This window comes from Mesoplodon mirus, assembly GCF_964341445.2.
Source record: "Mesoplodon mirus genome assembly, chromosome: 5".
In the NCBI taxonomy this organism is placed as follows: domain Eukaryota; kingdom Metazoa; phylum Chordata; class Mammalia; order Artiodactyla; family Ziphiidae; genus Mesoplodon; species Mesoplodon mirus.
In genome coordinates, this window is record NC_138980.1 from 124,557,372 (window position 1) to 124,573,803 (window position 16,432).

Genomic DNA, 16,432 nt, shown 5'->3' on the forward strand with positions numbered 1-16,432 from the left:
TGTCCTCCCACCTGCACATGAGAAGAACACAATTACACAGTATTAAATGATAATGCATGTACCCTGCTTCCCACAGGCTTATGTTTTTTGTTACTACTGCCAGTATATTTTACCACTCCACTGTGTTTTTGAGGTTGTATATTACTTTCGTTTAGGTTTATGAAAGTAAACTAGCTGACCAGTACTTCCAGAGAACTTTACTGAAGAAAGTCTGGAGAGGCTGGCGGTCCATAGTACAGAAGCAGTGGAAAGAAGTGGTGGAACGAGCTTGCCAAGCAAGAGCTGAGGAAGTCTGTGTCCAGATTTCCAATGACTATGAAGCCAAAGTTGCTGTGGTAAACTTTTTTTTCACTTTTTTTAATAAAAATTAAAAAATGGGTAGCATCACTCACTGTTAGTTTACAGTTAGGGAGAGTAACCCATTTCTCCAATTTCATTCAGTGCAGTGTGGGTTCAAATGAGACTACTGGGAATGAACAGTACTAGTCAGACTTACAGACTTATTTGTTCTTTTAAATAGTTATAACTTTGACTTCCAAACCAGTATTAAATCTCTTGCATGTACATTTCTCTTGGAAATGTAAATCAGCCACAGATCCTTACATCTCTAAGAAAGCATACTTTCTTAGGCTTCTTTTGGCCTTTATTTAGCCAGAAATAAAGACCAAAAACAAAAGTGTTTATCCTAATGTTATTTTAAATATACTGTGTTTTTTATAAGTTTGGTATAAAGTGGTTGTATATAAACTGAAGTTATTTAGACTTATAACAATAATATTAACATTGTTTCCATGGGAAAACGTTTGAGACCCAAAATGAAAATAAAACCATACTAAAGAATGCAGTAGGCCTCTTGAAATCAAATATTAAGAGGAAAAAAATTTTTTTCATCATTATAACACTAAATCTTAATGTTAAAGTTTTATTATGCAAATAATTTGCTGGAATTGAAAATGACATGCAAAAAATGCAGCCCCTTTACTTTTTTTAATTTTTTTTTTTTTTTTTGGGCTGCATTGGGTTTTCATTGTTGCGCTGGGTTTTCTCTAGTTGCGGAGAGCGGGGGCTATTCTTCGTTGCGGTACGCAGGCTTCTCATTGCGGTGGCTTCTCTTGTTGCAGAGCACAGGCTCTAGGCGCAAGGGCTTCAGTAGTTGGGGCGCACAGGCTTAGTTGCTCTGCAGCATGTGGGATCTTCCCGGACCAGGGCTCGAACCCATGCCCCTCACATCGGCAGGTGGATTCTTAACCACTGCACCACCAGGGAAGTCCCATGCAGTCCCTTTAGATTTGGTCTATGGGAAAGTGTTGTACCTAATGGCACTTTACACTTTAAATTTTATAGATAACATCTAGTTAAAAAAAGAAACAAAACTGTTACTGTTGCAGGCATTTTGTTTTTTTCTGAAGGGGTGAGGGCTGTTTGGGGTTCTTAATATATTTTGTTTAGTATCCTACATAAAAATTTTATGGTGAGAAATAACATCATTTTGTATAATTAGAACACATCAGTCAGGATTGGGACTGGTGTAAAATTCCCTTTGTTTAAACCCTGACTTTATGGTTAGGAATGAAAATGGTTTATTGATGGGGACAGTAGAGGTTAGATGCATCTTTTAAAATAAATTGAGACACAGCAGAAGAGGTATGTGGTAGAGTGATTTTAGTATTTCACACAAAAATAAATTCACAGTATAAGTCTCTTTAAAAAAAAAAAAAAACAATAGATATTCTTCCTTGTGTCTCAATTTTTTTCTCTTCTTTTTAAAAATTTTCCTGATTTTAGTTATCTGGAGCTTTGGAAAATGCAAAAGCTGAGATCCAGAGGATGCAGCATGAAAAAGAGCACTTTGAAGATTCCATGAAGAAAGCTTTCATGAGGGGTGTGTGTGCATTAAATCTTGAAGCCATGACTATATTTCAAAACAGAGCTGATACAGGTTAGTATTTTAAGATTCTCTGCCTACTTTCAAAAAGGATTTGAGGATATTTCAATGATTGGTGTGGTCTGCAGTACTAATTTTCTGCAGTACCTATGTCTTATCCAGGCACTGCTATTTTTAATATCATGGTGTTATATTCAGTTTTAAATCTGCCATGAAAATTCTCTCAGTCATGGTTACTTACAGTATCTTATATCTGATCAAGTAAACTGTTAACTCAAGTATTTAGGCTCAATGTTATAATAATGCTTTGAATGTATAACATTATTTTAAGGCTCTTTTAACTATAATGGTAATGCCTTTAAGTATAAAATTTCATTTGTTTATTTCTAAGTAGCCAAATTCTTTAGACTGTTTTCATTATTAAATATTTCTTATCTATTCATGGTTTCCCATTTTTAAAAAATTGCTTGTCTTCCAGTGCAAGAGAGTCCTCAACTAAAACTCATTTTCAACAAATATAGGCCTATCTACAGAAGTTGAGTAAAATAATTCTATGTCAAGAAAGGTCCATGTATTGGCTAGGATCTGAGTGGCTTTTGTCATCCACATGGCTTAGAACAGCTTTGTCACCAATTTACAAGGAGGCCTATTTTCCTCACTGGGTTTTAGTTTTCTTCTCTGAACAAAGAAGATAATATAAATCTTCCTTACCTGCTTCATAGAGGGTTCTTGTGAGAATGCAGTGAAATATAATTGAAAGCACTTTAAAAGACAAAAAATACTTTAACATGTAAGAGGATACTCATGATATAATTATTGCAGTCTTAAGTCAGCCTCCAAAGTTTCATGTACACATTGAACATTTTTGCAGTATTTCCTCATATTAAATCCTGTTTGAAACTCAATTTATTGAGACAATTTCATTTTGTACCATCATTAATATGATTTCAGTCCTGTGAATAACTTGTCTGTGCTTGTTATGCCCTCATTTTAAAGCATCAACAAACAGTTTTTATTTCAATTGTGCACGCTATAGATGGTAGTGAGTTAAGGCAAATCGTTTTCTTTCTGAAGCAGTCATGGTGTGTGGCCCACATGCAAGTTAGAAACTTAGAATCATAGAATCTTGAAGCTGAATGGTTTATCTTGCTAATACCCAAATGAGTACTTGATTTCTCTAGTAAATCGTCTTTTAATTGAGTATTAATGCTAAAAACAAACTTACCATCCCCAATGATTGGATAGTCTGCTTTCAGTTGTAATTGTTAGCAAGTTGTATATATTAAATTGAAGAATTTGGGCTTCCCTGGTGGCGCAGTGGTTGAGAGTCTGCCTGCCGATGCAGGGGACACGGGTTTGTGCCCCGGTCTGGGAAGATCCCACATGCCGTGGAGTGGCTGGGCCCGTGAGCCATGGCTGCTGAGCCTGCGCACCCGGAGCCTGTGCTCCACAACGGGAGAGGCCACAACAGTGAGAGGCCCGCGTACCGCAAAAAAAAAAAAAAAAATTGAAGAATTTAATTATCTACTTGTAACAGATACTGGGTTTCACAAGTACAGTGAGAAATTATAATCATTAGAACTTGCTACATTCAATTGCAAGAAATCTATTTCTCGTAACCTACTTAAGAAGGTTACGAATTTACTTAGGACAGAGTGTTTTACCACCTTAATAAATTTACCATCTTAAATTTTAAATTCAAATACAGCTATGTCTCTTACAGGCAAATATCCGTAACAGGACTTGGAGAAAATGTATTCTGGTAATTATACAACATGATTTATTTTGCTCCTGTTACTTTTAAGTCTACTGTCATCTGCAGCTAATGCCAGGTTCTGGGATCCCAGCTGTTTTCAGTGGCCTTGTACTTTGCTTTGTTTTGTTTTGTTTAATTTTGGCCGTGCCATGTGGCATGTGGGATCTTAGTTCCCCAACCAGGGATCGAACTTGCACCCCCTGCATTGGAAGCACGGAGTCTTAACCACTGGACTGCCAAGGAAGTCCCCTTGTGCTTTGTTTACCATAACAATGGGGAATAAAGATAAATAGGACTAGTAAGACAGATGTTAGCAGTACACACTAGTGTTGATGGAGCTACCAAAGGCAAAAGTTCACTGTAATGTAATGCTGGATTTGCTCTGTGGCATTTTAATAACAGCTATTAAAATAAATTTTTTTTTTTTTTTGCGGTACGCGGGCCTCTCACTGTTGTGGCCTCTCCCGCTGCGGAGCACAGGCTCCGGACGCGCAGGCTCAGCGGCCATGGCTCACGGGTTTAGTTGCTCCGCGGCATGTGGGATCTTCCCGGACCAGGGCACGAACCCGTGTTCCCTGCATCGGCAGGCGGACTCTCAACCATTGTGCCACCAGGGAAGCCCTAAAATAAATTTTTAAAAATTCTCACAAGAGGGACTTCCCGGGTGGCGAGTGGTTAAGAATCCACCTGCCAATGCAGGGGATACGGGTTCGAGCCCTGGTCCAGGAAGATCCCACATGCTGCAGGGCAACTAAGCCTGCATGCCACAACTACTGAGCCTGCGCTCTAGAGCCTGTAAACCACAACTACTGAGCCCGCATGCCACAACTACTGAAGCCCGTGCACCTAGAGCCCATGCTCTGCAACAAGAGAAGCCACCGCAATGAGAACCCTGTGCACTGCAACAAAGAGCAGCCCCTGCTCACCACAACTAGAGAAAGCCTGTGCACAGCAACGAAGACCCGAGGCAGCCAAAAATAAATTTTAAAAATAAATACATTTATTAACAAGAAAAAAAATTACTTCTGGCCTCCTTAAAACAATTTTTTTTTTTTTTTTTTTTTGCGGTACACGGGCCTCTCACTGTTGTGGCCTCTCCCATTGTGGAGCACAGGCTCCGGACGCACAGGCTCAGCGGCCATGGCTCACGGGCCCAGCCGCTCCGCTGCATGTGGGATCTTCCCGGACCGGGGCACGAACCCGTGTCCCCTGCATCGGCAGGCGGACTCTCAACCACTGCACCACCAGGGAAGCCCCAAATAATGCTCTTAATTCATGACATATAATCTACCTGCAATAACTCATTTCTTTTACAGTATCAAAAGTAAAGATTTAAAGCTGAGAGAGTTCAGCACCACCAAACCAGCTTTACAGCAAATGCCAAAGGAGCTTCTCTAGGCAAGAAACACAACAGAAGGAAAATACCTACAATAATGAACCCAAAACGATTAAGGAAATGGGAATAGGAACATACATATCAATAATTACCTTAAATGTAAATGGACTAAATGCTCCCACCAAAAGACACAGATTGGCTGAATGGATACAAAAACAAGACCCATATATATGCTGTCTACAAGAGACCCACTTCAGACCTAGAGACACATACAGACTGAAAGTAAGGGGATGGAAAAAGATATTCCATGCAAATGGAAATCAAAAGAAAGCTGGAGTAGCAATTCTTATATCAGACAAAATAGACTTTAAAATAAAGACTATTAGAAGAGACAAAGAAGGACACTACATAATGATCAAGGGATCGATCCAAGAAGAAGATATAACAATTGTAAATATTTATGCACCCAACATAGGAGCACCTCAATACATAAGGCAAATACTAACAACCATAAAAGGGGAAATCAACAGTAACACACTCACAGTAGGGGACTTTAACACCCCACTTTCACCAATGGACAGATCATCCAAAATGAAAATAAATAAGGAAACACAAGCTTTAAATGATACATTAAACAAGATGGACTTAATTGATATTTATAGGACATTCCATCCGAAAACAACAGAATACACATTTTTCTCAAGTGCTCATGGAACATTCTCCAGGATAGATCATATCTTGGGTCACAAATCAAGCCTTGGTAAATTTAAGAAAATTGAAATTGTATCAAGTATCTTTTCCGACCACAATGCTATGAGACTAGACATCAATTACAGGAAAAGATCTGTAAAAAATACAAACACATGGAGGCTAAACAATACACTACTCAATAACGAAGTGATCACTGAAGAAATCAAAGAGGAAATTAAAAAATACCTAGAAACAAATGACAATGGAGACACGACGACCCAAAACCTATGGGACGCAGCAAAAGCAGTTCTAAGGGGGAAGTTTATAGCAACACAATCCCACCTTAAGAAACAGGAAACATCTCGAGTAAACAACCTGACCCTGCACCTAAAGCAATTAGAGAAAGAAGAACAAAAGAACCCCAAAGTTAGCAGAAGGAAAGAAATCATAAAGATCAGATCAGAAATAAATGAAAAAGAAATGAAGGAAACGATAGCAAAGATCAATAAAACTAAAAGCTGGTTCTTTGAGAAGATAAACAGAATTGATAAACCATTAGCCAGACTCATCAAGAAAAAAAGGGAGAAGACTCAAATCAATAGAATTAGAAATGAAAAAGGAGAAGTAACAACTGACACTGCAGAAATACAAAAGATCATGAGAGATTACTACAAGCAACTCTATGCCAATAAAATGGACAACCTGGAAGAAATGGACAAATTCTTAGAAATGCACAACCTGCCAAGACTGAATCAGGAAGAAATAGAAAATATGAATAGACCAATCATAAGCACTGAAATTGAAACTGTGATTAAAAATCTTCCAACAAACAAAAGCCCAGGACCAGATGGCTTCACAGGCGAATTCTATCAAACATTTAGAGAAGAGCTAACACCCATCCTTCTCAAACTCTTCCAAAATATAGCAGAGGGAGGAGCACTCCCAAACTCATTCTATGAGGCCACCATCACCTTGATATCAAAACCAGGCAAGGATGTCACAAAGAAAACTACAGGCCAATATCACTGATGAACATAGATGCAAAAATCCTCAACAAAATACTAGCAAACAGAATCCAACAGCACATTAAAAGGATCATACACCATGATCAAGTGGGGTTTATTCCAGGAATGCAAGGATTCTTCAGTATACGCAAATCAATCAATGTGATACACCATATTAACAAACTGAAGAAGAAAAACCATATGATCATCTCAATAGATGCAGAGAAAGCTTTCGACAAAATTCAACACCCATTTATGATAAAAACCCTGCAGAAAGTAGGCATAGAGGGAACTTTCCTCAACATAATAAAGGCCATATATGACAAACCCACAGCCAACATCGTCCTCAATGGTGAAAAACTGAAACCATTTCCACTAAGATCAGGAACAAGACAAGGCTGCCCACTCTCACCACTCTTATTCAACATAGTTTTGGAAGTTTTAGCCACAGCAATCAGAGAAGAAAAGGAAATAAAAGGAATCCAAATTGGAAAAGAAGTAAAGCTGTCACTGTTTGCAGATGACATGATACTGTACATAGAGAATCCTAAAGATGCTACCAGAAAACTACTAGAGCTAATCAATGAATTTGGTAGAGTAGCAGGATACAAAATTAATGCACAGAAATCTCTGGCATTCCTATATACTAATGATGAAAAATCTGAAAGTGAAATCAAGAAAACACTACCATTTACCATTGCAACAAAAAGAATAAAATATCTAGGAATAAACCTACCTAAGGAGACAAAAGACCTGTATGCAGAAAATTATAAGACACTGATGAAAGAAATTAAAGATGATACAAATAGATGGAGAGATATACCATGCTCCTGGATTGGAAGAATCAATATTGTGAAAATGACTCTACTACCCAAAGCAATCTACAGATTCAATGCAATCCCTATCAAATTCCCACTGGCATTTTTCACAGAACTAGAACAAAAAATTTCAAAATTTGTTTGGAAACACAAAAGACCCCGAATAGCCAAAGCAATCTTGAGAACAAAAAACGGAACTGGAGGAATCAGGCTCCCTGACTTCAGACTATACTACAAAGCTACAGTAATCAAGACAGTGTGGTACTGGCACAAAAACAGAAAGATAGATCAATGGAATAGGATAGAAAGCCCAGAGATAAACCCACGCACATATGGTCAACTTATCTTTGATAAAGGAGGCAGGAATGTACAGTGGAGAAAGGACAGCCTCTTCAATAAGTGGTGCTGGGAAAACTGGACAGGGACATGTAAAAGTATGAGATTAGATCATTCCCTAACACCATACACAAAAATAAGCTCAAAATGGATTAAAGACCTAAATGTAAGGCCAGAAACTATCAAACTCTTAGAGGAAAACATAGGCAGAACACTCTATGACATAAATCACAGCAAGATCCTTTTGGACCCACCTTCTAGAGAAATGGAAATAAAAACAAAGATTAACAAATGGGACCTAATGAAACTTAAAAGCTTTTGCACAGCAAAGGAAACCATAAAGAAGACCAAAAGACAACCCTCAGAATGGGAGAAAATATTTGCAAATGAAGCAACTGACAAAGGACTAATCTCCAAAATTTATAAGCAGCTCATGCAGCTCAATAGCAAAAAAACAACCCAATCCAAAAATGGGCAGAAGACTTAAATAGGCATTTCTCCAAAGAAGATATACAGACTGCCAACAAACACATGAAAGAATGCTCAACATCATTAATCATTAGAGAAATGCAAATCAAAACTACAATGAGATATCATCTCACACCAGTCAGAATGGCCATCATCAAGAAATCTAGAAACAATAAATGCTGGAGAGGGTGTGGAGAAAAGGGAACACTCTTGCACTGCTGGTGGGAATGTGAATTGGTACAGCCACTATGGAGAACAGTATGGAGGTTCCTTAAAAAACTACAAATAGAACTACCATATGACCCAGCAATCCCACTACTGGGCATATACCCTGAGAAAACCATAATTCAAAAAGAGACATGTACCAAAATGTTCATTGCAGCTCTATTCACAATAGCCCAGAGATGGAAACAACCCAAGTGTCCATCATCGGATGAATGGATAAAGAAGATGTGGCACATATATACAATGGAATATTACTCAGCCATAAAAAGAAACGAAACTGAGCTAATTGTAATGAGGTGGATAGACCTAGAGTCTGTCATACAGAGTGAAGTAAGTCAGAAAGAGAAAGACAAATACCATATGCTAACACATATATATGGAATTAAAAAAAAAATGTCATGAAGAACCTAGGGGTAAAACGGGAATAAAGACACAGACCTACTTGAGAATGGACTTGAGGATATGGGGAGGGGGAAGTGTAAGCTGTGACAAAGTGAAAGAGAGGCATGGACATGTATACACTACCAAACGTGAGGTAGGTAGATAGTGGGAAGCAGCCGCAGAGCACGGGGAGATCAGCTCGGTGCTTTGTGACCGCCTGGAGGGGTGGGATAGGGAGGGTGGGAGGGAGGGAGATGCATGAGGGGAGGGATGTGGGAACGGATGTATATGTATGACTGATTCACTTTGTTATAAAGCAGAAACTAATAAAAAAAATTTTAAAAAAAGAAGATGTGGCACATATATACAACGGAATATTACTCAGCCATAAAAAGAAACAAAACTGAGCTATTTGTAATGAGGTGGATAGACCTAGAGTCTGTCATACAGAGTGAAGTAAGTCAGAAAGAGAAAGACAAATACCGTATGCTAACACATATATATGGAATTTAAGAAAAAAATGTCATGAAGAACTTAGGGGTAAAACAGGAATAGAGACACAGACCTACTGGGGTGGGCTTGGGGATATGGGGGGGCGCTGTGACGAGGCAGGGGAGAGGCATGGATGTGTATACACTGCCGGGCGTGGGGTGGATGGATGGTGGGGGGTGGCCGCGTGGCGCGGGGGGATTGGCTCGGTGCTTTGTGGCTGCCTGGAGGGGTGGGATGGGGAGGGTGGGAGGGAGGGAGACGCAGGAGGGAGGGGATGTGGGAACAGATGTATATGTATGACTGATTCACTTTGTTGTAAAGCAGAGACTAATAAAAAAATAAAAATTTAAAATTTAAAAAAAGTAACGACTTAGTGTTACTTATTGATTTATTAGTTTGCTGAAAAAAATCAAGAATTAAAAATACATTGGTTTTTTTAGGCTAAGAGCAATAGATGGTAAATGAAGAGGGTATGGTGATATCAGAAAACTATTCTAAAGATCTAAATACCAGGCCATTTATCAGGATAGTTGTATTAAATAATGCAAAGAACATAAATCTTTTGGCACAATGTGACCATATTATTTTAGTGGTTGTAAGGTCCCAGCTGAGTACATAATTAATTTTTTTACATAAGAGCAAATCCTTCATTAGCTTTCACATGTTGAAGGAACTGGTCTGAAGTCTTTAGTGGTTAATGCTGACATTAACCAGTTAACACTGACAAACTGCATTAACCGAACCTATTAACCTATTAATAGTGTTAACCTATCCAGTGTATGACACATTTCTACATTTCTGTTGGACCACATTTTAGAGAATATGTATTTTCATTGTTGGGAAGATAAAAGTAAACTTGGAAGAGTGTTAATGGAATGAATTTGTGATTTATACGGACAGACCTCACAAATAATAAAAGGGAAGAGTATGGTCCTGGTGTTCAAGGAAAAGAACATTCTTCTCATTCGGATCCTTCCGCTCCTCCGATGCCCTCAGCCGTTGCAGTGCCGCCATCCCCGCCGGCGGCAGCCCTGGGAGCGACCTGCGCTGCTGCCTTTCCCTCCGCTGCTTCCATCACTCCTGCCGGGGCTGCTTCCACTTCCTCTGTTCACCTTCCTGTTTCTGCTTCTTATGGCGCTGCCTCGACAGCTACAGCTTCCGCTACACAGGAAGAAATGGTCAGTACAGTTAACTCAGGGGCCTATGTTGGGAAAAGGGTTCCAAACTTGTTTGTATATTGGATATTTTGAACTCAGAACGTATTTTCCCATGGAGAAAAGAGCCTATATGGTCACAGAAAATATTTAATACACAGAGTAGCTAAAACATGAATTTGTAATGAAAATAATACCTGAAAATTCTATTACAGTAGTGATAATTAAACAAAAATGAAGAACTTACTAATTTTAAAGGAAATTAGTGGGTATTTTCAAGGGCTTAGGAGGCTAATGGCTTTTTTATATATTCTTATCTAACTACAGCTTCCCTTTTCCTGGATGCAGACATATTAACACTACTCTGTAGTGACTCCATCTTGATTAGGTTTTAAGTTTTCATTTATAATTGGAGTGAAGATAGGAATTGTTTTTCCTAAAGTCACTAGCTGCTAATAGAGGAGTCCATAGAGGGGGAAGAGTACTGAATGAGGATGGCGTATTTGTGGGAGAATTTACCTGAAGTTAAATTAATCAAGCTATTAATATGCACATTGTGGTTCTGACTTCTCGGCCTCCTGTTGTTAAACCTGTATTCTTCAGTGTCTCTCAAGTGAAGGGCACAGGGATACAGGCCAAGCTTATCAGACTCACCTCTGCACGGCTTTGTTTTTTTAAAAAAAAACCTATGCCCTTCTTCCCTACTCTGGCTTGGATCTGGCACAAAGGCATGTACAGTTCTATAAAGGTGCTAGGACGATTCAGATTTGCTTGTCTCCCTCTCCTCCCTGACCCTGACCACTTACATGAGAGGAAGGAAGATGGCAGAGTAGGTTTTAGGTCTTAATTAAGATTTACAGGGACTTCCCTGGAGGTCCAGTGGTTAAGAATCCGCCTTCCAATGCAGGGGACGTGGGTTCGATCCCTGGTCAGGGAACTAAGATACCACATGCCATGGGGCAATTAAGCCCACGCGCCACAACTGCTGAGCCCACACGCCTCAACTAGAGAGAAGCCTACGTGCCTCAATGAAGATACCGTGTGCCACAACTAAGACCCAACGCAGCCAAAAAAGAAAAAAAAAAAGAGTTACACAGGCCATTAGAAGGTGCTGTAGAGCTAGGCAGCTCTCTGCAGCTAAGGGACGCATTGAGTCAGCCAGACAATTGGTCATCTGAAGTACTCCAGCCTTTTGCTTTTCTTTTTTTTTTTTAATTTATTTTTGTCTGCGTTGGGTCTTCGTTGCTGCGCACGGGCTTTCTCTAGTTGTGGTGAGCAGGGGCTACTCTTCATTGCAGTGCACAGGCTTCTCATTGCGGTGGCTTCTCTTGTTGCGGAGCATGGGCTCTAGGCGCACGGGCTTCAGTAGTTGTGGCACGTGGGCTCAGTAGTTGTGGCGCACGGGCTTAGTTGCTCCACGGCATGTGGGATCTTCCCGGACCAGGGCTCGAACCCGTGTCCCCTGCATTGGCAGGCGGTTTCTTAACCACTGCACCACCAGCAAAGTCCCTTGAATTTCTGCCTTTTGGAAGCTACTAACTTTGGGGAAAAATATGTTGAGATCTGCTATTTTGCATTTCTTAAATATGACTTAAGAGAAATTTGAACGTGTGGGGGAGTTTTGATTTAGAAATAAGACACTAAAATTCAACCCTGACATGTGTTCAAGCTGTGTTTATTTTTCATGATTACACATTTTGAAGTGTGATCCTATACTGATGATCTCATTTAAATAAACACAGTGAGTATTTATTTAAATTTCTGGTTTGTCATTCATGTCGCATATCCAGATAACACATAGAGCTAGATTTTTCAAAATTCCCTTCTTAAAATATGACTACACCATTTGTACATCTGGGTTTATATCTGAATCTGAATATGCATAAACGAGAACCAAATGAATGAGTGTACTTACCACCCTTTTTATTTTTTAAAACAATTTGGTCACCTGAGATAATTTTGAAGTCTTTGAAACCTGAAAAACACAATATTATATAGACAGCGCTTCTTCTTCCCCCGCCCCTCCAGCTATATCCTGCTCCTTCAAAACAGACACCCATTCAGTTTCATTCACATAAGTACAGCATTTAGGGTTAGAGAGAAAGGAGAATCACAAGTAAATCAATCTGTAAGTGCCATGCTAGTTTTCTTCCTTTCTTATTTAATTAAAATACTCAGATTTACCTCAAATATGTCTTGTTTTTAAAAAGAACCATACTGACAAAAGCAAAAACAAATACATTACTTGGCTTACTTACCTTATATGAAACCATTATTGTTGGGAACAGGAAAAGAAGAGAGATTTGTGATCCAGGCCTGGCTATCTTTCTCTTCATTTGAATCACAGAGGCTTCCTATGAGCATTCAAAACTTTTTCTAGTCTTCTTTAGTAATTTCCAGTAGCTAAAAGGAGGTATGTGTAGAAAGTAAACTGCAGAGAATCAGGAGACAAATAACTGGAGAAGGGAGGATTACCATTCTAGTGAAAGAATATTTTCATCTGTAAAATTATTTCCTTTCTGCAGACATCATCAGTATGTTAAATAAAATATCAGAATTTCATGGTGGAAAATATTTTCAAAAAACATGTGCTCGCTTCGGCAGCACGTTTACTGAAAATATATATATATTAGGCAGTTATACAAGCAAATGTACTATTGCAGTTCACAAAGTGGAACAATAGATGGCACTTTACTTTTTCTAACTCCATTTGAAGTAATCGAGGGGTTTTAATTGGATTTTTAAGCTATTCAGTAAAGTTTCTCTTCTAACTTTGCTCTTCATCTGAACAGAAAGTGAAAGGCTAGCATTAGTCAGTTGGTCCTGCTCTCCCTGTTTCATACATGAGGAAATTGAGGCTTAGGGAGAGTAACTTGCCGGTGGACACAATTACTAATGCAATTGTAATTCAGACTTTGACAATCTGGCTTCAGAGCCCTGTACTCTCAACCAATAATCTGCATTGTTTCCATGTCAGATATTAAGATACAAATATTGGGGTTTTTTAAATATGTCATTTCCCTTTTTCTTATTCCTTTTGATTTTTGCCCTGCTAATGTAATTAGTTGATCATGAAAAAAAAAAAATGAGTATATGTATGTATTACTCCTGACATAAATGTAATCTTTCTGGTATATTGTCCAGCAGTAAGCAACAAAAACTGTAAAACCTGACATTACTTTTTGATATGATCATCTCGCTTTTGGCAATACATTCTACAGATAACTCTCAAAGGAAAAGGAAAATCCAGGAATTCCTTGGTGGTCCAGTGGTTAGGGCTCTGTGCTTTCACTGCTGAGGGCCTGGGTTCCACCCCTGGTCAGGGAACTAAGATCCCACAAGCCGTATGGTACAGCCAAAAAAAAAAAAAGAAAAATCCTTTTTTTTTTTTTTTAATTACAAAAGTTTGCTATATATAATAAGAAAAGAACTGGGACAGTTAAACTGCAGTTTGTTGATATAAAAACCTGTCATTAAAAATGATAGCTGGTCTCATGTATAAAATAAATAAGAACATGCTGTATAAAAATAAATTTCAAAAAAAATGATAGCTGGTCTCTATTTATGAAAAAAAGTATATTAACAATGCCATAAGAAAAAGGGGAGCACACAAAAGCATATGAGTAATGATGATTTATCCATAAGGGTCAGAAGTTCATATAACAGATTAGTGGTTCAAGAATTAGGGATTGTTTGGGAAGGGAGATGGGTATGACTCTAAAGAAAGGACAGCACGAGGGAGAGCTTTGTGGTGATGGAGTAGTTCTGTATCTTGATTGCAGTGATAGTTACAGGAATCTACACATGGATAAAGTGACATAGATCTATACCCAGGCATCATTCCAACATCAGCTTCCTGGTTTTGACATTGTAATTATACTGTAATTATATAAGATGTAATCATTGCAGGAAACTGGGTGAAGAATACACAGGACCTCTCTATGCTCTCTTTGCAACTTCCTATGAATCTATAATTATTTCAGAATAAAGATTTAGAAGTTCCTAAAATCCTATAAAATAGTTGGTATACCAAGGTTAAAGGGGTGTTTGGGGTGCTTGGTTTTATGTTTTGCTTTTTGCCTTATTGTTTAAAAAATTTTCCCCATGTTAGAGTTGGTTGCATATACAATTATTTTAAGTGCCTGTGTATTTTCTTTATAAGTTATAGAAGCAAAAGTACCATAAATTTTGCCATGGATTTTCTACCAACTGAATTTTTTTTTGTTTTTTAGTATGGGCCCAGGGTTGTGACATCAGCACAACAGAAAGCTGGAAGAACAATCACAGCCCGGATCACAGGGAGATATGATTTTGCTTCAAAAAATAGAATCAGTAGCAGTTTAGCTATAATGGGAGTTTCTCCTCCCATGAGCTCCGTCGTTGTGGAAAAACATCATCCGGTCACAGTGGTGAGTCTGCATTTGATAACTTCTTGTCAAAAAATCTTTTTCCTGAGAGTTGATAGACTAATAAACACTTAAATGACATGTTGAGGAGAAGATCAAAACCCATGAGGACTGGTACTTGTTCTGCCTTTACTGTTACAGTCTTTATATACTTAGAATTATCACACCTGCTTTAAATCTACCTTTCCTATTTTAGGAAATTAATTTCAGGAACATTGTTTCTTCTCAATAGTATGAAAATTATCAAATACAATTAATCCAGTGTATTGATAGCCAAAAGGGTAAAGTATATAAATGATTTCTCATTAATTAAAAAAAAAGACAAAAACTGTTTACTCATTAAGTGCTGTCCATGTAGCAGATTTTTTACTCTAAGAAACACCTACTTTATGGTTTTTAAGTTTTCCTCCTTTTCTTATTATTTGAAGTCTTCTGCGTCTTTGAAGTTTTCTGAAGTCTTCAAATATAATTGTCAACGTATTTCTAATTTGGAAAAAAATCAGGTTGCAACAAATTCATGTGATATAAAGGAAAGTACGTGGAATTTAAGCAAAAAAAAAAAAAAAAAAGAAAACCTGAGTTAGTGCCTCAGTTTCGCTACTTACTGCCTTTGTGATCGTATACAAATCAAGTAAATATTTGAGCCTCCATTTTTTCACGTGTAAAACGGGAGCAATAAGAGTACTTAGCTCCTAGAGTTATTGTCAGGATTCAGGATTAAATAAGATAACATGAAAATTAAATGAGTTGTATAAAGGCACTTTGTAAAGCCATAAGCAAATTTAACTTAATAAAAGTTACTAGAGAAGGATACATGGGATATCTCTGTTATTTCTTATAATCAACAATTATCTCAAAAAGTTTAATTTCTAAAAGTTACAAGAACACATCCCTAAAGAGAAACAAGGGTTGATTTTAAAGAAGAATGTCCTCGATGTAAATTCTGAATGTTAAGCAACATTCCTGTCTGCTTAATATGTCAAAAAAATAAAAGGAATGATTTTAAATCCTTTTCTTTCTGAACACTAGATTGTTACTAGATGATTAAGTCAAAAGAAGCTGGACTGATTGTTTAAATTTAGCTTCACGTAAAGCGTGACCACAGTGAAGTGGCAGACTGAGATGGAGGTACCAAGTCCAAACTGAACACATCGAGGGTAGAGGATCATCTTAGCCTTAATAGGTTGGACAGCCTCTGAAAGTCCTTAGATGACTTCTCTCCGTATTTTTGAAAATGTGAGATTAGGTATCAAAGATGAGAAGAAATGAACTCATTTATATTTTTATCAGCACATAAGATGTTTATAAAGGGATGGGGGAGAGAGACTGTCCATTCATAAGGTAAGGAAGATATAAAGACAGCCCATGTGTTTATTTTTAATTCAGACAACCTGTTTTTTTGTACTGATTGGAATGATATTTTACAGAAGAAAAACCAAGGAACTAAAGACTTATAACCCGTTTCTGATATTTATCTCTCA

General features: G+C 38.0%; 1 protein-coding gene across 3 annotated transcripts in view; it reads left to right on the plus strand.

The window, feature by feature from the left end:
- POC5 (POC5 centriolar protein) overlaps positions 1 to 16,432 on the plus strand; it is a 42,861-nt gene that overhangs the window by 22,327 nt on the left and 4,102 nt on the right. For all 3 annotated transcript variants that reach the window (XM_082621265.1, XM_082621264.1, XM_082621266.1), the window contains exons 7-10: positions 156 to 335; positions 1,786 to 1,939; positions 10,292 to 10,569; positions 14,778 to 14,954. In XM_082621265.1, the coding sequence (XP_082477391.1) occupies positions 156 to 335; positions 1,786 to 1,939; positions 10,292 to 10,569; positions 14,778 to 14,954 (789 nt within the window). The remainder of the gene's footprint in view (positions 1 to 155; positions 336 to 1,785; positions 1,940 to 10,291; positions 10,570 to 14,777; positions 14,955 to 16,432) is intronic.